The 24,300-nt window shown below is 42.8% G+C and overlaps 1 protein-coding gene across 6 annotated transcripts in view; it reads left to right on the forward strand.

Moving 5' to 3' along the window:
• LOC120058316 (unconventional myosin-Ib-like) overlaps positions 1–24,300 on the forward strand; it is a 142,951-nt gene continuing 118,651 nt past the window's right edge. For 3 of the 6 annotated variants that reach the window (XM_039006887.1, XM_039006890.1, XM_039006889.1), the window contains exons 1-3: positions 1–152; positions 13,516–13,661; positions 20,348–20,463. In XM_039006887.1, coding sequence (XP_038862815.1) covers positions 13,536–13,661; positions 20,348–20,463 — 242 coding nt within the window. In that variant the 5' untranslated portion in view covers positions 1–152; positions 13,516–13,535. Of the gene's footprint in view, positions 153–671; positions 729–13,515; positions 13,662–20,347; positions 20,464–24,300 lie in introns of those variants that run through there. The other 3 variants (XM_039006892.1, XM_039006891.1, XM_039006888.1) reach the window with 2 other exon arrangements.

Below are 24,300 nucleotides of genomic sequence, written 5' to 3' on the forward strand. Positions count from 1 at the left end.
CGGTTAGTGCTCCAGTGGAAGTCCTCATAGCCGGATGAGAGACGCATGCAGAATTCAGGGATAGAGGAAACTTTTTTCATCTGAAGCGATATCTCCGGGATTCTACATTGTCCTCCAGAGTGTATTTAGGGGACAACATTTCCAATTTGGAGGCAAGTAGAATAGTTTTATTCTCAACATTTTCCACACTGTCTTGAGTAGCCTAACACAAGAAGTTCTAGCCTAGCCACTGTTTGCAACTTTTTGCAAGCCTATCACTTGTTGGTGTTACTTTGTAATTGACAATTCAGCGTTGGTTGCATAATCTGACATTTTTTGTATAGCTAGAATTCTCCTTTCCAAAATGTGTCTAATCATTAGGCTATTTGCCCATTCATATAACGTTACATGGCCATGCAACCCGTTCGTTCTTTAGCCTACACCAATGCCACCAGTCTCATGAGCTTTTATGTTCAAGATCTTCACATAGCACTAGCATATTCTTTTTTTTTTTTTTTTGCTGATTTGTATTACTTGTGAAATTTCAATGCCACGTGAAGTCTTTATTTAGCGTTAAACTATCCCCTTAAATGTTTCAAGCATCCTTGCCTTTGTTTGTCTTTGAATATGCTACGTGTAGCTTGTATGTGTGATGGTTTTGTACTTTTCACTCAGAATCGTTTCGACCATTCTTGAGCTCTTGTTCTTTTTCGTGTGAGGGGAAAAGAGAAGGCTACTACCGGGAGCGGGTGGGTCTACTTTTGTTACTCTTCTCACCTTGTCCTACAACTTTCAATTTATGTACCGCTATCTTAGTGTTGTGTTCTGTTCGAGCGTACTGACCACAGATGTTCGAAATCACTAGAGTGCATTCTCAATTAACAATACAAAATCGACCCAGATTTGGACAAGGGTGGAAAAAAATAACAGCAACTCTAAAAACAAAGCAGATGTATTTTCGGAGATTTCATGCACTCACTAGACTAGGCTATCAATGTTACTGCCCTTGCACTGCTCCACACTTCAGTCCACTATGCATAAGAATGGGATTTCACGCCAGAATAATGTACTTACATTGCATCTCCTTTGAATTATCCCGGAATGAAATACACTCACACACAGATTTGTAATGGAGATTGAAATGTCTTACTAGCCTACACACCATCTACTTTAAAACCTAAAAAGCCCCTGTTGTTCTCTGAGAAACAAGACAGGAGAATCTCTGGGAAGTCTCTCTGCTTTTCCTCCTGCTGGAATTCCCTTTGGATCCAGGGCCAGGCTTGCACTCTATAGGAACTTGACATTTTGGAGCATGGAAAACTAATGCTTTGCAGAAAGCAAGGGCCCAAAAAACATAAACCAGAATTGGGTTAGGTCTGCATTTTTAATGAAGCTTCAGTTGCAACCATGGTCTGGGTCTCATGCTGTCTGTGTTTTTGTCTGGGACCTGACTAACCCAATATGTTGTCGCTGTGCTTCCTTCATATAAAGGAGAATTGTGCGCTGCTTTGTTTCAGGACTCAACTTTTTATGTTTATGGCATAGGGTCTTCTGTGTCACAAGTTGCCTAACAACAGTAAGGGAAAGTCCACACAATGGTTCTAGTTTCTACCCTTGAATATCAGTAGCTACTGTATGTTTGAAGTTCTGCTATGAAAGATACTGGTTCCGATGAAGTAGTTGATCCCAGGTGACTGTTATAAAGGTCCTGTATATATTATAGACATGATAAGATGAAGGATATTTACTATCGCCGACTCAGCTTTTTACTGCCAAAAGACCAAAAGTAAATTGACATCCAAATGCACACTGTCATAACAACTAGAGGTCGACAGATTTTATAATTAGGGCTGATTTCAAGTTTCCATAACAATCGGTAATCAGCCTTTTTGGATGTCGATTTATGGCCGATTACATTGCAATCCATGAGGAAACTGTGTGGCAGGCTGAACCCCTGTTACGCGAGTGCAACGTCAAAAGGACCTTGTGGTTGCAATGAGCCAAGGTAAATTGCTAGCTGGGTGATTCTGCAACTACGGGCACTTCCATGTCCTCGGGTCAATTTTGAGGATTTTATAAAAAATAAAACAAATACAAATATTTGTATGTTAAGTTCACACTGGATCACCCCATACTTTTTTAAACACCTCTCTATCAAATATTTTAGCTACTTTTCAGATGCATTTTATACCTCATTTTCACTTTTTTGCCCTTGTCCTTGACACAGACTTTTAAGCTTCTATGTTTTTCTATGAGAAAACAATAATTACACATTATATAATGTTATGTACTACAGAAAGAGTCAATTAAATAAAATCTATCAATATTTATTATGAGTATGCCCTTTTATATATTTTTTTACACAAAATATACCTGTCCTTTGGGAGTGGTGTCATTTCCACCACTGAGGACAAATTCCTCATTAATATTTTTTTTTTCAAGAGAATGTTAATTTAGTTACCATGGAAACATATTGTGACACTGAAGCACATGGCTGCAGTGGACAGTTGTTCCAGATGTTATGTCCAGAAGTTGAAGAAAAATCTAGGTAAATTTTGCTTGTGTAGAGCATAATTTAATTGTCAGTCATTTCCAAACAGGCTATAATTTCTTTCATTTGTGGTAGAACTTTTGATATAAAAAATTATTTTATGTATTTAGTGTAAACAATATGCTAGCTGTAATTAGAGGTCGACCGATTATGATTTTTCAACGCCGATACCGATTATTGGAGGAACAAAAAAAGCCGATACCGATTAATCGGCCAACTTTTATTTATTTATATATATATATTTGTAGTAATGACAATTACAACAATACTGAATGAACAATGAAAACTTTTATTTTAACTTAATATAATACAGCAATAAAATCAATTTAATCTCAAATAAATAATGAAACATGTTCAATTTGGTTTAAATAATGCAAAAACAAAGTGTTGGAGAAGAAAGTAAACGTGCATATGTGCCATGTAAAAAAGCTAACGTTTAAGTTCCTTGCTCAGAACATGAGAACATATGACAGCTGGTGGTTCCTTTTAACACGAGTCTTCAATATTCCCAGGTAAGAAGTTTTAGGTTGTAGTTATTATAGGAATTATGACGCGTTGACTATTTCTCTCTATACTATTTGTATTTCATATACCTTTTGACTATTGGATGTTCTAATAGGTACTTTAGTATTGCCAGCCTAATCTCGGGAGTTGATAGGCTTGAAGTCATTAACAGCGCTGTGATTCAAGCATTGCTAAAAGCTGCTGGCAAACGCATTAAAGTGCTGTTTGAATGAATGCTTACTGCCTACCACCGCTCAGTCAGACTGCTCTATCAAATCATAGACTTAATTATAATATAATAACACACAGAAATACGAGCCTTAGTTTCTGGATTTGACCATATTAATGACCTATCATTTCGAAAACAAAACATTTATTCTTTCAGTGAAATACTGGACCGTTCCATATTTTATCTAACGGATGGCATCCATAAGTCTAAATATTGCTGTTACATGGCACTACCTTCAATGTTATGTCATAATTACGTAAAATTCTGGCAAATTAGTTTGCAACGAGCCAGGCGGCCCAAACTTTTGGATATACCCTGACTCTGCGTGCAATAAACGCAAGAGAAGTGACACAATTTCCCTAGTTTAATATTGCCTGCTAACATGAATTTCTTTAACTAAATATGCAGGTTTAAAAAAATATACTTCCGTGTATTGATTTTAAGAAAGGCATTGATGTTTATGGTTATGGCAAATGTGTTTTTGTTACATCATCCCCCGTTTGGCGAAGTTGGCTGTCTTTGTTAGGAAGAAATAGTCTTCATGCAGTTCGCAACGAGCCAGGTGGCCCAAACTGCTGCATATACCCTGACTCTAACCCGGAAGCTTACAAGAAATCCCGCTATGCCCTGCGACGAACCATCAAACGGGCAAAGCGTCAATACAGGGCTAAGATTGAATCATACTACACGGGCTCCGACGCTCGTCGGATGTGGCAGGGCTTGCAAACTATTACAGATGCCTCGCTTCGAGGCAAGCAACACTGAGGCATGCATGAGAGCATCAGCTGTTCCGGATGACTGTGTGATCATGCTCTCCGTAGCCGACGTCAGGAAGACCTTTAAACAGGTCAACATTCACAAGGCTGCAGGGCCAGACGGATTACCAGGACGTGTGCTCCGGGCATGTGCTGACCAACTGGCAGGTGTCTTCACTGACATTTTCAACATGTCCCTGATTGAGTCTGTAATACCAACATGCTTCAAGGAGACCACCATAGTGCCTGTGCCCAAGAATACAAAGGCAACCTGCCTAAATGACTACAGACCCGTAGCACTCACGTCCGTAGCCATGAAGTGCTTTGAAAGGCTGGTAATGGCTCACATCAACACCATTATCCCAGAAACCCTAGACCCACTCCAATTTGCATACCGCCCAAACAGATCCACAGATGATGCCATCTCTATTGCACTCCACACTGCCCTTTCCCACCTGGACAAAAGGAACACCTACGTGAGAATGCTATTCATTGACTACAGCTCAGCGTTCAACACCATAGTACCCTCAAAGCTCATCACTAAGCTAAGGAACCTGGGACTAAACACCTCCCTCTGCAACTGGATCCTGGACTTCCTAATGGGTCGCCCCCAGGTGGTGAGGGTAGGTAGCAACACATCTGCAACACTGATCCTCAACACTGGTCCCCAGGGGTGCGTGCTCAGTCCCCTCCTGTACTCCCTGTTCACCCACGACTGCATGGCCAGGCACGAGTCCAACACCACCATTAAGTTTGCAGACGACACAACAGTGGTAGGCCTGATCACCGACAACAACGAGACAGCCTATAGGGAGGAGGTCAGAGACGTGGCCGTGTGGTGCCAGAATAACAACCTCTCTCAACGTAACCAACACCAAGGAGATGATTGTGGACTACAAGAAAAGGAGGACCGAGCACGCTCCCATTCTCATCGACGGGGCTGTAGTGGAGCAGGTTGAGAGCTTCAAATTCCTTGGTGTCCACATCAACAACAAACTAGAATGGTCCAAACACACCAAGACAGTCGTGAAGAGGGCACAACAAAGCCTATTCCCCTCAGGAAACTAAAAAGATTTGGCATGGGTCCTGAAATCCTCAAAAGGTTCTACAGCTGCAACATCGAGAGCATCCTGACCGGTTGCATCGCTGCCTGGTACGGCAATTGCTCGGCCTCTGACCGCAAGGCACTTCAGAGGGTAGTGCGTACGGCCCAGTACATCACTGGGGCAAAGCTGCCTGCCATCCAGGACCTCTACACCAGGCGGTGTCAGAGGAAGGCCCTAAAAATTGTCAAAGACCCCAGCCATCCCAGTCACAGACTGTTCTCTCTGCTACCACATGGCAAGCGGTACCGGAGTGCCAAGTCTAGGACAAAAAGGCTTCTCAACAGTTTTTACCCCCAAAGCCATAAGACTTCTGAACAGGTAACCAATGGTTACCCGGACTATTTACATTGTGTGCCCCCCAACCCCTCTCTTACGCTGCTGCTACTTTCTGTTTATCTCATGCATAGTCACTTTAACCATACATCCATGTACATACTACCTCAATTGGCCCGACCAACCAGTGCTCCCGCACATTGGCTAACTGGGCTATCTGCATTGTGTCCCACCTCCAGCCAACACCTCCTTTTACACTACTGCTACTCTCTGTTCATCATATACGCATAGTCACTTTAACCATACCTAACATGTACATACTAGAGGTTGACCGATTATGATTTTTCAACGCCGATACCAATACCGATTATTGGAGGAACAAAAAATACCGATCAATCGGCCGATTTATATTAAAAAAAATAAAAAATAATAATATATATATGTATATATATGTGTATACAGTATATACATACAGTGGGGCAAAAAAGTATTTAGTCAGCCACCAATTGTGCAAGTTCTCCCACTTAAAAATATGAGAGGCCTGTAATTTTCATCATAGGTACACTTCAACTATGACAGACAAAATGAGAAAAAAAAATCCAGAAAATCACATTGTAGGATTTTTAATGAATTTATTTGCAAATTATGGTGGAAAATAAGTATTTGGTCACCTACAAACAAGCAAGATTTCTGGCTCTCACAGACCTGTAACTTCTTTGAGGCTCCTCTGTCCTCCACTCGTTACCTGTATTAATGGCACCTGTTTGAACTTGTTATCAGTATAAAAGACACCTGTCCACAACCTCAAACAGTCACACTCCAAACTCCACTATGGCCAAGACCAAAGAGCTGTCAAAGGACACCAGAAACAAAATTGTAGACCTGCACCAGGCTGGGAAGACTGAATCTGCAATAGGTAAGCAGCTTGGTTTGAAGAAATCAACTGTGGGAACAATTATTAGGAAATGGAAGACATACAAGACCACTGATAATCTCCCTCGATCTGGGGCTCCACGCAAGATCTCACCCCGTGGGGTCAAAATGATCACAAGAACGGTGAGCAAAAATCCCAGAACCACACGGGGGGACCTAGTGAATGCCCTGCAGAGAGCTGGGACCAAAGTAACAAAGCCTACCATCAGTAACACACTACGCCGCCAGGGACTCAAATCCTGCAGTGCCAGACGTGTCCCCCTGTTTAAGCCAGTACATGTCCAGGCCCGTCTGAAGTTTGCTAGAGAGCATTTGGATGATCCAGAAGAAGATTGGGAGAATGTCATATGGTCAGATGAAACCAAAATATAACTTTTTGGTAAAAACTCAACTCGTCGTGTTTTGAGGACAAAGAATGCTGAGTTGCATCTAAAGAACACCATACCTACTGTGAAGCATCGGGGTGGAAACATCATGCTTTGGGGCTGTTTTTCTGCAAAGGGACCAGGAAGACTGATCCGTGTAAAGGAAAGAATGAATGGGGCCATGTATCGTGAGATTTTGAGTGAAAACCTCCTTCCATCAGCAAGGGCATTGAAGATGAAACGTGGCTGGGTCTTTCAGCATGACAATGATCCCAAACACACCGCCCGGGCAACGAAGGAGTGGCTTCGTAAGAAGCATTTCAAGGTCCTGGAGTGGCCTAGCCAGTCTCCAGATCTCAACCCCATAGAAAATCTTTGGAGGGAGTTGAAAGTCCGTGTTGCCCAGCAACAGCCCCAAAACATTACTGCTCTAGAGGAGATCTGCATGGAGGAATGGGCCAAAATACCAGCAACAGTGTGTGAAAACCTTGTGAAGACTTAAAGAAAACGTTTGACCTCTGTCATTGCCAACAAAGGGTATATAACAAAGTATTGAGATAAGTATTTGGTCAATAACAAAAGTTTATTTTCCACCATAATTTGCAAATAAATTCATTAAAAATCCTACAATGTGATTTTCTGGATTTTTTTCTCATTTTGTCTGTCATAGTTGAAGTGTACCTATGATGAAAATTACAGGCCTCTTTCATCTTTTTAAGTGGGAGAACTTGCACAATTGCTGGCTGACTAAATACTTTTTTGCCCCACTGTATATGAAATACAAATGGTATTGAGATAAATAGTCGATGCGTCATAATTCCTATAACTACAACCTAAAACTTCTTAACTGGGAATATTGAAGATCTGGGAATATTTGAACCACCAGCTTTCATATGTTCTCATTTTCTGAGCAAGGAACTTAAACGTTAGCTTTTTTACATGACACACATTGCACTTTTACTTTCTTCTCCAACACTGTGGTTTTGCATTATTTAAACCAGATTGAACATGTTACATTATTTATTTGAGACTAAGTAGATTTTATTTACAGTGAAGTCGGAAGTTTACATACACCTTAGCCAAATACATTTAAAGTCAGTTTTTCAAAATGCCTGACATTTAATCCTAGTAAAAATCCCTGTCTTAGGTCAGTTAGGATCACCACTTTATTTTAACTGACCTAAGACAGGGATTTTTACTAGGATTAAATGTCAGGCATTGTGAAAAACTGACTTTAAATGTATTTGGCTAAGGTGTATGTAAACTTCCGACTTCAACTGTATGTGTTATATTAAGTTAAAATAAAAGGGTTCATTCAGTGTTGTTGTAATTGTCATTATTATAAATATATATAAAAATCGTCCAATTTAATCAGTATTGGTTTTTTCTGGTCCTCCAATAATCAGTATCGGTGTTGAAAAATCATAAACGGTCGACCTCTAATAACATCTGCTCTCACTACAGCTCCTTAATTTTAGATTTATGATCATCTAACATTTTAACAATTTACCCTGGACACCATTACATTATGTTAGTCTATATATGTGTGTGGTAGAGAGTGGGGAATGGTCCCCTCAGCCCATAGGTCCCATAAGTCCTTCCATCCACCCAGAAAGCAGTTCCCCCTTTCTGTATTACTGTGGCTTCTGTGGTTTCATCATATATGCCACAGCCTTTGTGAGCCAAGGCACCAGATCAACTTTATAGGTAGGACAGATCAAACAAACAGACATATGGGCAATTTCATGGCAAGAGTGATGCTGAGACTCAAACAATGAGTCAACAAGATGTCAGATGTCAAACAAACCTTTTACAAGAACACATTTACTTGGAAGAGTTCAGATGCAAAGTTTGGATGACCATTTGTGCCATCTTTCTGTTACCAAACTTCTGCATCTGTACTGTTCAAGTAAATGTGTTTTTGTAAAATTGTCTGTTTTCTGTAGATGTATCGTTTGCTTAACTTTGCAATCATTGTTTTTTGTTTGACATACAATCAAAAAACACTGTGTTACCTTGGAATTTCCCATATGCTTATAGTGGATGTTGTGGTCCTGCCTCGGCGATTGGGGAGTTCCTGTCTTAATAGCTATTAATTTACCCATTGGGATAACAATTATTGATTTGGAAACACAGCTAGGTGAAATGATTTTGATAAGGAAATTTGTATAGTTTATGCTGTTGATTTCAACCCTCATCTGTATCCAGAACAATGTGTTTGCCCTCTAGGCTGGCCAAGTTGCCACGTTGTTTAGGAGCAAAGTCCCTCAGCCATGGTGATGAGTGGTGTTTGCTCTGTTCTGCCTGTGGTGAGTACTACTGAGGTGTGTGTACTGTGTGTTAGCTCTGGCCCAAAACAGGTGGTTGTGTGTGTGTTTGAGGCTCTGCTCTCAATGTATTTTTCAATTTTAGGCTTTTCAAATATATTCCATTCTCCTTTCTTTTGTTTGTATTATAGCTATGTTCTCACTAATATTTATTTATGTAATTAAGCTTTTATTATTCTGTATTTATTGTAATAATACTAATAGTGCAGATCTTTGTGTGTTTGAGGATGTCTGTTGGGGGGGGGGGGGGGGTTATTTTACATTTCATACCACTGTATGCAAATGGAAAATTACTCATGGCCCCAGTCCAGGAACCTTAAATTATATATTCTCTACTTTAGTCTGGAAATATGGGGCAATGTCAAATGCTGGAGGTGAGCCAGCACCAATATGTTCTAGGTGACTTGCTTCGTAATCCCAGGACCAAGACCTCCATGTAACATAGACATTTAAGTAGATTTTGCATATGGGGAAATTTCATGGTAACTGAATGATGCAGAGGCTCCAATTTTTTTCACTTTAAAAGTATGCCAGACAAAAAGCATTGATTGCAAAGTGAAACGATACAACTCTATGCACAAGGACTAATTTTAACATGTTCCACAGAAAATGTTACAAAAAACATGATTAATTGTGATTTATCAGGGGGTACTTCAGTACCCCTACTTCCCGCGGCTATGAAAAACACATTTATTCCAACAGTGTAGATGTAAAGTTTGGTTACTGAATGACTGTAAAATCTCCCTCAGTTTGTGACAACGTTTTCCAAAATTAAGATTCAAAGATGTCTGCAGAAAGAATGTGGTGTTGGCTATGTTATGACCCCTTGAGTTTGAAAGTCTCTTTCGGTTATCGGAGTCTAGTGTACTGTACTAAACTCTACTCTACAGTAAGTACTGTATTATACTGACATACTCTACTTTTCTTTGCACTGTGCTCTACTGTACTGTGTTGTCTTGTGAAACAGACTGCTATAATTGGTTCAGATTTGGACTGAGCAAATTTCAAATACTTTTCATCGTCCGGGTGTCTGTCAGTCGGTGCTCAGTGTGTGACAAGTATGGTTACAGTAAATGGAAAGGGGGCTCGTGGGTAGGTGCCATTTTTCGTGGGTAACTGGCTAGCTACCAATTCTTTGTGGCTAGCTAGCTGGCCAGTTAGCCCTATTGACTTAATATGGACTTACCCATCCACTGAACCTTCTTCCATCCAGCACCATGGCAATAGAGATGAAATAAGATGAACACAAAGCAAATGTTTTACTTCCTAACTATCAGGTAGCTATATGTGAATCGTAATAATGTAGCTAACCAGATAGTTTAACAGGCAAAAATGACCTAAAACTAATGCTATGGAAGGTAGGTGGCTATCTGGCTAGCTCTCTCTCTGCCTCTATCATCTTTCTCTATGCCTCTCTCTCATTCTTCCTCCCTCTATCCTTTCTTTCTCTATGCCTCTCTCTCGTTCTCCCTTTCTCTATCCTTTCTTTCTCTATGCCTCTCTCTCGTTCTCCCTTTCTCTATCCTTTCTTTCTCTATGCCCATCTCGTTCTTCCTCTGTCCTCTTTCTCTATGCCTCTCGTTCTCCCTCTCTCTGTCCTTTCTTTCTCTATGCCCCTCTCTCGTTCTCCCTTTCTCTGTTCTCTTTCTCTATGTCTGTGTCCTCTTTCTCCCGGTCTCTCTCGATAGGATTCGATATGCCGGTATGGAGGGAGGCTGCTCAGTGTTGCGTCACTGGCTGCTAATGGTGCTGCCTGGCAGGGATGTCTGAATCTGGGGTACTAGGCTACCAGGCTGGCAGGGCAGTAGCTCATCCAGATTTTTGTCTCTTCTGCCACCCACCTGATCCTTGTTGGTGTCCTTGCATTACATGCACCTGGAGAAGTCTACTACACATACGATGCTCACTTATATAGTTCTGGGCTGTTTTGCCTTTTAAGTGAATTAGACGGTGGGGTGCTGATCCTAAATCAAATGAAAACTGCTGTCTGTGGAACCAGAAGTCCATTAAGCCCTATAGCATGAGGTCTCCGGAGGAGCTCTTGATCAGCCAATAACAAGCAGTTCTAAACATAGCCATCTCAAACTCTGTGGGACGTGTTTGTTCAGCGACTGTTTGGTTTGAGGCCGTTTGATTGGCTGCTTGCGCGATGCCTGTTCAAACCTCGCGACTCGACACACAGTGGACTTGAGAGATTCCTGAGGGAATTATGTAATGGAAGAACGGACCTCGCACTTGACCTCCCGGTGGACCATGAACGTTCGCATGGCTTGAGGCAGAGTTGGTGTTGGGTTTGCTCCTCAGAGAGGCTACGTCCCAAATGGTACCCTATTCTCTATAGCAGTGTTTCGTTCTCCTGGTTTTGCCCCAGGACCCAAATTCAACCATGTCTCAGTTGCTACTCAATATTCGCATTGCAAAAAAGAATCATCAAAAATAAATCTTAAACTATTTATAGTGCTATATTGATAGGAAATGTAGCAATTGTATGACAAGGTAACAACATGCCCACTTTTTTCATTGTCAATTATGTTTTACCCATATTCTTAATGAAATATTTTTATGAACTCACTGAAACCCACAAAATCAACCAAAATAGTGCTGCTATTAGCTCTATATTGAAAATATTGTGATTGAAAACTTGTTCAGAGGTTAAATTGATAAACATGTTCATTTCTACACACTTTATACCTGGTTTAACTTGTCAAAGTTCAGAATTGAGTATTTTGTCATAAATAAAAATACCCACCCAAAAAGTTATGTTTTTTTTTTTTACTCGGACACCCGCCAGTTACTCGTGAACCACCAGTTGAGAATCGCTGCTCTATAATAGTGCACTAGTTTTGACCAGAGGGCTCTGTCAAAAATAGTGCACTATAGGGAATATGGTGCCATTTTGGGGGATGCACTGAGCCCCCCCTGTTCAACATCTGAACATAAAGACCCGACCCATAGTCATACAGTTCAAATGACCTCAGAGACACAACCTGGGGAGCGATCTGCAACCAGTACCTTTCTGTCCCAGCTGCTTAACAGCGAACCGGGGGTAATATTTGGAAAGAAGGGGAGAGAACCGAACCAGAAAACTGGAGACAAAGACACTGCTGGGGGTGGCAGTTTTTCGCCTATTTTTCCCATCTCCTGTGGACACTAATCCTAGTGCTATAGGGATGGAGATAAAGAGAGGCCTAGGGACATTCAAGGCCTTGATACAGGGCTTTGCTGTACCCCAAACACTCTGTGCGCTGTTGTAACAAATGGGCTTCGGTGAAGCAATGTGCTCATCGTCTATTGTTCAGTTCTCCCCTTCTAACCCAGCTCTTTAGATCAGCAGAAACAAGCACTACACACAAACATGGGCTTTTGGGTTGGTTTGGGTATTTTCTTCTAAGGTGTCTTGTATTATTGGCATAGTGTGATAACTCAGTGCAACATGCTGTGACTGTCAGTGTTTTTGGGAAAGTTTTGTTTTTACCTGCATCATACTGTACAGCACAGAGTTGGTGCCATCAAGCTGGGAAAATAGTCTAGTAGTCTGTAGGCATTCATTTCAGTATATAGTGCAGTCTAAGACAGACATTTGTATAAGTCAAATGTTTTTCATTTTTAATCTTACCTTTTATTTATACAGGTTTTTTCTCATTGAGATAATATCTCTTTTCCAAGAGAGACCTGGTCCAATAGCAGCAGGGGGAACAACGTTTCAGACAAAACAACTTACATGCATACACTAACACAACATTAAACAAAACTATAAACACACATACAGTACAACAATTACATATTACATTAAAAACACAAACATCTTGACTAAAAACAGCTTGCCTAAAAACAATTATACTCTTCTATGATATATACATCGATCAAGTGTTTAAACTCCACCAACGAACTAGATCATCACATTTTAAAATGTTCAGGAGAGAATTCCAGGACCACGGTGCTAAGTAACTAAAACTATTTCTACCATGACCTGTTCTAATTTTTGGTACTGTTAGAAGCAAATACCATGATGGACCTGGATGAGGCAAGTTAATGTGAGGGGATTACAGCGATTGGATCAGCAGGGAGCATGCTATCTGGTCTGGACAGGGATATATGGATGGGGGGGGGGGGGGGGGGGGGGGGCTCTGCTGGGGGTTGGGGGAGTGGCACTGACTGTCTTTGACACAAACTCTCCAGACAGACCACAGCTGGATTACAATTGGATTATGGACTACTATAGTATGGTGGACTGCCAATCAAGCCCTCATATGCATCACTCTTCTAGATTAAATTATCACTGCACAAGGATGAGTGCCTGATCTTCATAGGAGTTCACCAAAACCGTTCATGACTGAAGTTCTAGAGTTGATGCATTGACTAACAGACCGCAGATAATGTAATCTATAGCAACAACTTACTTTTACCAGAAATATCCGAGTTCATCCCCCGTTCTCTTGTTTTCAAATCACTCCTTGTGTCTAATGTATTCCATTTGTTATTCTTCTTTACAGGGGGGACTGCTGATTCCAAGATGGAGGTGAAGACGTCACTTCTGGACAACATGATAGGGGTGGGGGACATGGTCCTGCTAGAACCCCTCAACGAAGACTCCTTCATCGTGAACCTGAGGAACCGCTTCGACCACAATGAGATCTATGTAAGTTCTCCCTCAGCAAGTGTTAAACTGGGTTTAGCCATAGCTGAGTTATATCATTTAATATATTCTCAATGTATTTGAAACTCACATTATACTTGAATGTATGCTAACATTCAGATGCGTTTGACTGTGTAACTAAATTTTGCCCCAGCTGCCTCAGTCTCAATGTCGTGGTTCAGCTGTGTTATTGTTCCCTCAGCTTCCCTCTCCCTAAAAGTGCATGTTTACACTTAGCTTAGACAAACACAAAGTGTACACTTAAGCAATCTGCAGATACATCATTCATTGTTTCTTAACTCACTGCTAGAGCCTGTGCTTAGCCTATTCATTTTAGCCCTGGCCTCAAAAACAGCAGCACAGATACAGCAACCTCACCACAAAGCCCTGAGTTGACCAATCAATAAGTCACATCACTGAAGAATGTAGATGTCTCAAATGAGGCAGAACATTCAGAGCTCCAGGGATGAGGAGATTCAACTGGCTGCTGCCGCTTCCCTTGGGGGGGTGGATGAATGGGGCAGACCTGTGTTCCAATACTATTTGAAATATTTCAAATACTTTGAGCGATTGCGCATGCCTGCCTGGAGTGCCAGATTGGCAGGGTGTGCAGTTTTGGCACTACTCTATTGGTCCGTTAAGACAGGCAAGCTCAATAAAGCATATATAACATATTTGAAATGATTCCAAATAATATTTGAACCCAGGTCTGGAATAGAGAGGTTGGATGAGGGCTCTGTCTCAGGGCTCTGCTCCCTGGCTTCTCCCAGGAACCCCTGCCTATCTGTGAGTTGGCGTCTCCAGACATCAGCTTCTATGATTATGGCTCTGGTTCTCTTCTCGCTGCTGACTAGGACAGAGCCAAGTCAGAGCCCAGAGATTGATGTCACCACGCTCAACTATGATTGGCTGGCTCCCTCAGCTTCGTGATATTTTAGTTAAGTTCATATCGCTTTCTGTGTTTATATGAGTTGTTTGTGACATCTAAGCTGCCCTCAAATTTCTCTGTCAAGAACGGTAAACTCAGAACTGCTCAGTGCATGTGGTGACCCATGCGTTGTAGAAAGTAGGTCCAAGATATCGGCCTACCAAGAGAAAATGTATTGCAGCTACTCATCTGGATTAATGTGACAAGATTCAGACTAGATCTGCTACAATTTGATTGATTGACTCTCAACAAAGATGTGATTTCCAGCAGTGCAACAGCTGAGCACTGAATGGAAACAGTCAGTAACATAGAGGAGGGAGGGGGGGGGGGGGGGCTAAAGCATATGGTTGGTCTAAGTCAGTCTGTAATGTTGGAGCAAAATGGTTTTTGTTGTCTAGTGCTGTAAAAATGCTTGAGTGGAATCGCACTATTCAACTGGTAATTTTCCACTCTGTCTAGTAACCTCTTTACATACCGCACAGAGGAGTGATTTGTTACTGGCTCATTAACTTTAGGGCACTAAAAGCCAGGCAGAAATCTAGTTTCCTCTGTTTATTCTTTAAAGATCTTATCACTCCCCTATCTTAGACACATAGGCTGTGAGAATTGGTCAGAACCTGTTCTTGTTTGTACAATTCTGTTAATGAAGTAAAGCCAATTACCACGTATCTCTTTTGAAAGCTTACCTCCCTTTGAGGGGTAAACAGCTCGTTGTGTAGATGAAGTATTTAAAGACTGTGCAACTTGTAAATGCGTTACTCTGGCTTTATCCTGAGAGGGAACTTCCTGGCAATATCTTGTATAAAATTGGAACATTAGTTTTTCCTCAACAGTAATATACAGTGGGGAGAACAAGTATTTGATACACTGCCGATTTTGCAGGTTTTCCTACTTACAAAGCATGTAGAGGTCTGTAATTTTTATCATAGCTACACTTCAACTGTGAGAGACGGAATCTAAAACAAAAATCCAGAAAATCACATTGTATGATTTTTAAGTAATAGAGGGTGCAACAGGTCAGCACCTCAGGAGTAAAGGTCAGTTGGCTTTTCATAGCCGATCATTCAGAGTATCTTTACCGCTCCTGCTGTCTCTAGAGAGTTGAAAACAGCAGGTCTGGGACAAGGTAGCACATCCGGTGAACAGGTCAGGGTTCCATAGCCGCAGGCAGAACAGTTGAAACTGGAGCAGCAGCACGACCAGGTGGACTGGGGACAGCAAGGAGTCATCAGGTAGTCCTGAGACATGGTCCAAGGAGAGGGAGAGGGAGAGAATTCACACAGGACAAGACAGGAGAAATACTCCAGATATAACAGACTGACCCTAGCCCCCCAACACAAACTTTGCAGAATAAATACTGGAGGCTGAGACAGGAGGGGTCGGGAGACACTGTGGCCCTGTACGACAAGCCTAAGATCACCATGCGCAATGCCAAGCGTCGGCTGGACTGGTGTAAAGCTCAACGCCATTCACATATAAATAATATACTAGGCTATGCTTTTTGATTTACATATGTTCCTATAATGTCCCCGAGACCATTGTCATAGTCCTGGAGGGCCGACGCTGCTTGTTCCGTAGTCAATAAATCCATGAATTTCCTTAACCAAATGTCCATGCTGAAGCACTGTGGTTTACACTTTTTCCAATTCCTGAGTATTGTTCGTTTGACTGGCAGGAAGTCCAATGCAATGATGCGTTGCGTCGTTCTAGGTTGGATATTGTCCACCCTACTTCCTAACAGGCACACAGGACAATGTGGGATACATGCATTCAAAATTCCAGACAACATATCTACCTCGGTCCAAAATGTTTTAGCAGCTGGACATTTCCATAACAGATGCATTAGTGTACCAACCCCACCGCAGCCATAACAACCCAAATCTGAAAGGAGTTGATACATTTTTTTCAACCTGTGAGGTGTAATATGCAAAACATTAATTTGATACCTCACACATTTGGGATATCGATGTTGTGTTTTTCCATATTGCATCCCACTGTACTGCGGTCAGAGATGCACCCAAGTCCTGTTCCCAACATAACTGAGTTGTTTGGGGAGAGGCCAACAAGCTTGTATAAGGCGGAAACCGTTCCCTTCCCATTATAGCAGCCCTCAACACTGTTTGTTGTCCATCACACTTTTGGATCCCACATCAATACCCTTTGAGAAATAATTGTATTATTGATTTTGATCTGTAAATAGGGTAGAAATTGTATATAATTCAGGCCAAACTCTGCTATCAACTCTTTCATTGGTTTGATTTCACCATCCCTTACTACCTGCTCCACCTGACTGATGTTTTGGCGTTGGCAGGTAATATTAACTAATGTCTTTCCCTCTGCAGTAAACAAGGGGTTGTTCCATATTGGACATGAAGGGAGAGATGCTCCATTGATAACCTTTTATGACGTATCTTTGCCACTTCACATGAAAACTCAAGTAGTGGATTATCTATTTTCCAGTGGAACTTGAGCTAATACCATAATGATTATATGGAGATCAAATTGCTATGTTCTGTTAGAATGTTTTCTCTAGCCACTCCCAGCGGCCTACTATTCCTCCATGTTTCTAAACCCATGACAATAGGTATCTTGCATTATAAGACAAGTAATACAAATACTCAGGAACACCTAATCCACCCTTGCTTCTTGACATGGACAGTTTATGGTTCATTCTTGGTTTTTAATCTTTCCACAACAAGCCAGAAAGTAAGCTACGGCTCTCTTTAAACCAGTACTAAGGAAACTGAAGTGCTATAGCTGACATAAGGAACGATGGTCTAGGGAAGATGTTTAAGCAATAAGGCAGGAGGGGGTGTGGTATATGGCCAATATATCACGGCTAAGGGCTGTTCTTATGCACGACGCAACACGCCTGGATACAGCCCTTCGCCGTGGTATATTGGCCAAATACCACAAACCCCTGAGGTGCCTTATTGCTACTATAAAGTGGTTACCAAAGTAATTAGAGCTGTAAAAATAATTTTTGTCATACCCGTGGTATGCTGTCAGCCAGTCAAGGTTTTAACCAACCAGTTTATAATAGTCTTTATCACCTCTGCTCTACCTCATAGTGATACAAGTAGTACAGTAATAGTAACATTTGGGTGGGGTCTTCCACCTCCACTGACCAGTGGGGATTTTAAAAGCTGGCTGGCTGCAGCAAACATTTAGCTACTAATCCCTACAGGCCCGTTAGGTGAGTGTCCCTAGTACTTGTTATGGTGTCAGATGTTTTCATTCATGAGGTGAATCTTACTGGGTCTTTTCGTTCCTTACCGGTTGTACATGACACCCTGCCCACAACATCAACCTCAATGGTTTTATTTTTCAGAGATTTAGAAGAAAATATTTGATTCCTGCGATAAATATCTGATTTCTATGAGTGCCAACCCTTTTTTTTGATCCTACGACCGCTCCCCTTCTGATGTCATCCATTTATTTTGATGAGCCAAGTCAAACACACATTTAAATGTCAGTTTAGGCATGACATTTCGTCTGTGTTGACTATACATATTCCCTTGAAAAGCTCTTGCTGTTTTAGCTTAGATCTAATGGGAATGTTGTTAGACTGTGATGTCTGGATTATAATGCTTAGCTTGGAATGAGGAAGCAAAGTATTTTCTTTTACTGTTTGGAACTTGTAATTACAAAGTCCTGCAAGAAGACATTTCCCCTTTCTCTGTAATTTACTCAGCACTGCTTAACTTTCATCCTTGAAAGAACTAGTTTTTGAAGTTGCCCTTTTTTTATATGGGAGATCACGACAACACACTTATATAATGGGACTAACAGTGATATGGTTACTATTATTATTGACTCTGGTGTTCAGTTAGGGTCAATGGTCCCTGTGGTTGGAAAGCCCCTGTTTTCTTTGCCATAAAACATTAAGCATAATGTGAGTGTCAAATACATTTGAGAATATATTAAATTATATAACAGCTATGACTCAGTTATGACTAAACCCAGTTTAACACTTGCTGAGGGAGAATTTTTTTACACTAAGAAGTCCCTTCTCTTAAGTCCTGATAATGTTCTCTACTGTATATCCCTCCAGTCCCATTGTACCACAATTATCTGAGGTATTCAGGGGGAGAAGGGAGTGTACATGCACTCATTATGGGAGGCTGAGAGAGAGCATGGGAGTGTGTGTACTTGCGTGCTTTTCCTGTTAAAAAGGGCCATTAACTTTGCCTTAATGGCCCTGTACACACTTGGTCGTTTAGCAGTGAACCTACCAACCCAGTGTTTGCTTTTATTCTGAGCACTCCATTTGTCTTGTCCATTCTCGCCTCGGGTTCTCCAAAGAGTCGATTATGCCTCCCATGTACTTTTTGACAATAGGCAGTGGGATGTGGTGTTGCCTTGGACAATTCTGGCTCTCCTGTTCTGAGTGGGTTATATAACTTCCATTTTAACAGAGGGAGTGGAGAGGATCAGGAGTTGTTTAGAACCACCTGAAAATGCAGTGTGGTCCTCTTCTGTCAATTGAAGGTTTACAGTTTGACTGATTCTTTCAGAAATGGCGTACTGTCGTCAGTCTCACACTCTGCAGTAATAAATGGAGCCGGGGAAAGATGCCAAATGTGAAGTTATTATGTATAATTTTCTTAACATACTCTAAGCAACAATGACAAAGTTCATAAGTTCATGTTTTTCTTGATCATAATTTATAGAAATAAGATGTACTGTACATAGAGAATGCACTAAAAGAATGACCCGGCTGCATCAAGCTGACCCATTTCTTTCCGACAAAATCTGTTTCAATGACTTGAGTCCAGTGCCTTTAATATCAGCCATCACCATTTGGAGATGTAGCCTCACCCAAACCCCCCTCTTCTCGTGCCGACCACCCCTACATTCCTCTATCTACCAGACCCCCCTCTTCTCGTGCTCACCACCCCTACATTCCTCTATCTACCAGACCCCCCTCTTCTCGTGCCCACCACCCCTACATTCCTCTATCTACCAAACCCCCTCTCTTCTCGTGCCCACCACCCCTACATTCCTCTATCTACCAAACCCCCCCTCTTCTCGTGCCCACCACCCCTACATTCCTCTATCTACCAAACCCCCTCTCTTCTCGTGCCCACCACCCCTACATTCCTCTATCTACCAAACCCCCCCTCTTCTCGTGCCCACCACCCCTACATTCCTATATCTACCAGACCCCCCTCTTCTCGTGCCCACCACCCCTACATTCCTCTATCTACCAAACCCCCTCTCTTCTCGTGCCCACCACCCCTACATTCCTCTATCTACCAAACCCCCTCTCTTCTCGTGCCCACCACCCCTACATTCCTCTATCTACCAGACCCCCCTCTTCTCGTGCCCACCACCCCTACATTCCTCTATCTACCAGACCCCCTTCTGATATGGGTGTCATGGTAGAAGCCGCATCCCAGGATTCCAGACATTTTCCCTTTGATTTTACGTCTCCCGTGCTGATGCTCTTTCCACTCCTTTCTAGCTCCCGCATGCCTGAACAATGCAGCAGGATAGAATTCCCAGCTGGGAAGAGCTGAGGATACAAAAATGAAACTCATCTCAGTGCTTCCCTGAGAGCAGAGCAAGACATCACTTTCAGACACCATAGCAGTATGCCTTACATGAGAGAAATTCTCTGAACACTAGTCAATCCATTACACCCTGATGTCTCTCACTCTACTCTTTATCGCTCTCTCTCTGCAGACCTACATAGACAGCGTAGTGATATCTAATGTCTAATAATCATACCCTGGTGTCTTGTTCCCTCTCTCTGCAGACGTACATCGGCAGTGTGGTGATCTCCATGAACCCCTACAGGTCTCTCCCCATCTACACACCACAGAAGGTGGAGGAGTATCGCAACAGGAACTTCTACGAGCTCAGCCCACACATGTGAGTGCCTGGCCTTGGTCCTTCCTCCACCCTATCTTTGTGTAGAGCCGTCTACCTCCACCCCACTGCTGGCATGTTGTTGTGGAGGATGCGTATTTTTGTCCAAGTTGAGGCCACAGGCAACAAAGCCCCTGTTTATAAATGCCTGATGTTTCAGGCAAAATGTCAAACACACAAGTGAACGGCATTGATTGGCGCACACAATCAGACACATTTGAGCCCAACAGACAATGCACATCTCGGCCAGTAGGTTGGCGGAGAGGTTTTTGTTTCACCTCCTTTTGAGTTCACTGTTCAGTTTACTGTTCCCATTGTGATTTCCAAGGACCAGTATGGTTTAATTACAGTTCAACCAAATTAACCAGTAATGAGATGGAGGACGTACTGTGCTCTGTCCCACACACTAGACCTTGTTTTGGGGTACAGACAGTTGGGTAGTGAGGGGCCTCCTCTCAGAACCCCTCCAGCAGGTGGCCATCTGCCTGTCCCTCCACAGCGGTACCGGAGCCAGCCCAGAGGTCCTGCTGCACAGCTCTGCCACAGTAAAACAAAGTAGGCGTCCTGCTGGTCCTGCTGCTCTGCCACAGTAAAACAAAGTAGGTGCCCTGCTGGTCCTGCTGCTCTGCCACAGTAAAACAAAGTAGGTGCCCTGCTGGTCCTGCTGCTCTGCCACGGTAAAACAAAGTAGGCGCCCTGCTGGTCCTGCTGCTTTGCCACGGTAAAACAAAGTAGGCGCCCTGCTGGTCCTGCTGCTCTGACACAGTAAAACAAAGTAGGTGCCCTGCTGGTCCTGCTGCTCTGCCACAGTAAAACAAAGTAGGTGCCCTGCTGGTCCTGCTGCTCTGCCACAGTAAAACAAAGTAGGCGTCCTGCTGGTCCTGCTGCTCTGCCACAGTAAAACAAAGTAGGCGTCCTGCTGGTCCTGCTGCTCTGACACGGTAAAACAAAGTAGGCGTCCTGCTGGTCCTGCTGCTCTGACACAGTAAAACAAAGTAGGCGTCCTGCTGGTCCTGCTGCTCTGCCACAGTAAAACAAAGTAGGCGTCCTGCTGGTCCTGCTGCTCTGCCACAGTAAAACAAAGTAGGTGCCCTGCTGGTCCTGCTGCTCTGACACGGTAAAACAAAGTAGGCGTCCTGCTGGTCCTGCTGCTCTGACACGGTAAAACAAAGTAGGCGTCCTGCTGGTCCTGCTGGTCCTGCTGCTCTGACACGGTAAAACAAAGTAGGCGTCCTGCTGCTTTGACACGGTAAAACAAAGTAGGCGTCCTGCTGGTCCTGCTGCTTTGCCACGGTAAAACAAAGTAGGAGTTCTGCTGGTCCTGCTGCTTTGCCACGGTAAAACAAAGTAGGCGTCCTGCTGGTCCTGCTGCTTTGCCACAGTAAAACAAAGTAGGCGTCCTGCTGGTCCTGCTGCTTTGACACGGTAAAACAAAGTAGGCGTCCTGCTGGTCCTGCTGCTTTGACACGGTAAAACAAAGTAGGCGTCCTGCTGGTCCTGCTGCTCTGACACGGTAAAACAAAGTAGGCGTCCTGCTGGTCCTGCTGCTTTGACACAGTAAAACAAAGTAGGCGTCCTGCTGGTCCTGCTGCTCTGACACGGTAAAACAAAGTAGGCGTCCTGCTGGTCCTGCTGCTTTGCCACGGTAAAACAAAGTAGGCGCCCTGCTGGTCCTGCTGCTCTGACACGGTAAAACAAAGGCCAACACTCGTCAATTAGCTTCCCTGCCTGCCGTAGGCTGGAGCAGACACTCCATGGGTGGAGGGCGAAAGAGAGGGAGGGCGGGAGTTGGGGAGATCCCTTAGCTTTTCCAGCACTGACAGGCTCTTCACAGAAAGACAGCCAGACAAATGAAAGGGTATTTTATTTATACTAGAGCTTACGCTTCAAAGGGCCTGCTCCTGTTCCAGAACCCCCTCTTTCTCTTCACATGCTGTGACTCAGCAGACAGCAGGACAATCAAACAGGACAGATGTGTCCAGCTGTTTCTTTTGGCAATCTCCTTCCTTAAAGGATGTTTTCCATTCTCTCTCGGTCTCCAGACCCACTGCTGCTCTGTTCAGTCTTTCTCTCGCCTGCAGTTTCTCTTCCACTAGCTTCATCACTCTTGTTTAAAATAAGTGCTCTACTTCCTCTCTAATGCTGATATCAGCCTTCAGAGGCCAGGGCCCACATTGCTCTTGGATCTGGAGCCATGCCTGGGCTGATCTAGGGCATCTGTTTTGCCCATCATGGCACAGAAACAGAGCTCTTAGATGGGGAGAGAGTGATAACCGAGGCCCTGGATTTATAGGCCCATGGGGCTCCGGGCTCAACTTGAGACAATGCACCATTGCAGGCCATCATAGGGCCCATAGAACAGTAAAGAGGAGTTGGACAGTCAACGCTTCATTCCTCTCAGTAAAGATTACAGCTTAAGTAACAGTTGCCAGATGCAGACACACACACACCCACCCCCAACCTGTTATAGTTTACACTGATCTTCGGTTTAAAGTGTTGTCTGTCATTATACGTACATTAAGTCCACCTTACTCAATCAGCATCTCCCAGTGCCATGTCTGATCCTTTCCTACAGAACATTCTGCATTCAAGGTTGCTACTCAGTAGATTTTCAGCTCTCTTAAATCCTCTCAGAAAGACAGGTTATGTTGAAAGATGCCAATCTAGGCTTAACTGGTTATCCGTATCGGCTGGGGGCAGATCCAGGTGACACAACATGCATGTAAAACGCTGACTCAACTTGTCCCAATGTTTCTGAATGTACTGTATGTTATATATCATTTGCTAGTCAGACATAGTTTCTTGTTCATAGTCAAGAGTTATAACATGGCAGGAAAATGTCACCTGATGCTAAACTGTTAACTAAGAGGAGTATATACGGTAAACACAGCTGAACAGCGCAACAGTTGACTGCTCTCCTAGGATGCGTCCCAAATGGCACTCTATTCTCAATGTAGTGCCCAATGGACCCTGGTCAAAAGTAGTACACTATGTAGGGAATAAGATGCCATTAGAGACACAACCCATAGTTTGGTTTCAGTCTAAAGGATTAGTCCCTCCCCTGAAGTGGCTGTCTGTCGTGGCCCAAACCAAAACGCTCCATAACATCGATCTTAATCTTGTCCCTATCAGGCCATCTGGACTTGTCTTTGTTTTGCTGACTTACCACCAGCTCTGTGTAACATGAGACTACTGAGTCCAGACCACTGCCACATGTTAAACCTGTCTGTCACGGTCTCACCACCACTGAAAACTGAGGAAATGCCATATTCAGGGCTGAACATGACTGGAAAAGTCAGTCACTGCTACAGCTCAGTGTTACTTGAGATTCTGTATGACAATTTTGAAAGTAATTGAGGATCATGATTCACAAACAATATTCATCGGATGCTCCGCCATTTTGCTTCCTTAGATACGATCTTAAGTTCTATTCACCATTTTCAGAGGCAGAGAAAATGCAGTCACAGAAGGATGATATTGATGATCAACATACTTGTGTTTTATGAAGTAAAAAACATCCCGCAAGGCAGCTGGAGATGGTAATCTGTGGTGGGGAAACCAATTTGAATAGAACATTTATGTATTTTCCTTAGCTTAGCTGAAATTCAAAACAGAGCAGGCAAATATGTATTTGGCCATGGAATTTCACTGAGTTTGCAGACCGGGAGGTTTGCGCTTGAGTTAATGATCTATCTAAGTTATGTAAGCTATGTGATAGAAATATGCTCTATAATATTGAAGCTGATACTGCATGAGGAAAAGCACATACCATTCCTACTTGAAGATGCTTTATGAATAACGTCCAGTAGTACCTAGGCCACTATTTGGAATGGTGTTGAT

The sequence above is a fragment of the Salvelinus namaycush genome, chromosome 13 (genome assembly GCF_016432855.1).
Source record: "Salvelinus namaycush isolate Seneca chromosome 13, SaNama_1.0, whole genome shotgun sequence".
Classification (NCBI taxonomy): domain Eukaryota; kingdom Metazoa; phylum Chordata; class Actinopteri; order Salmoniformes; family Salmonidae; genus Salvelinus; species Salvelinus namaycush.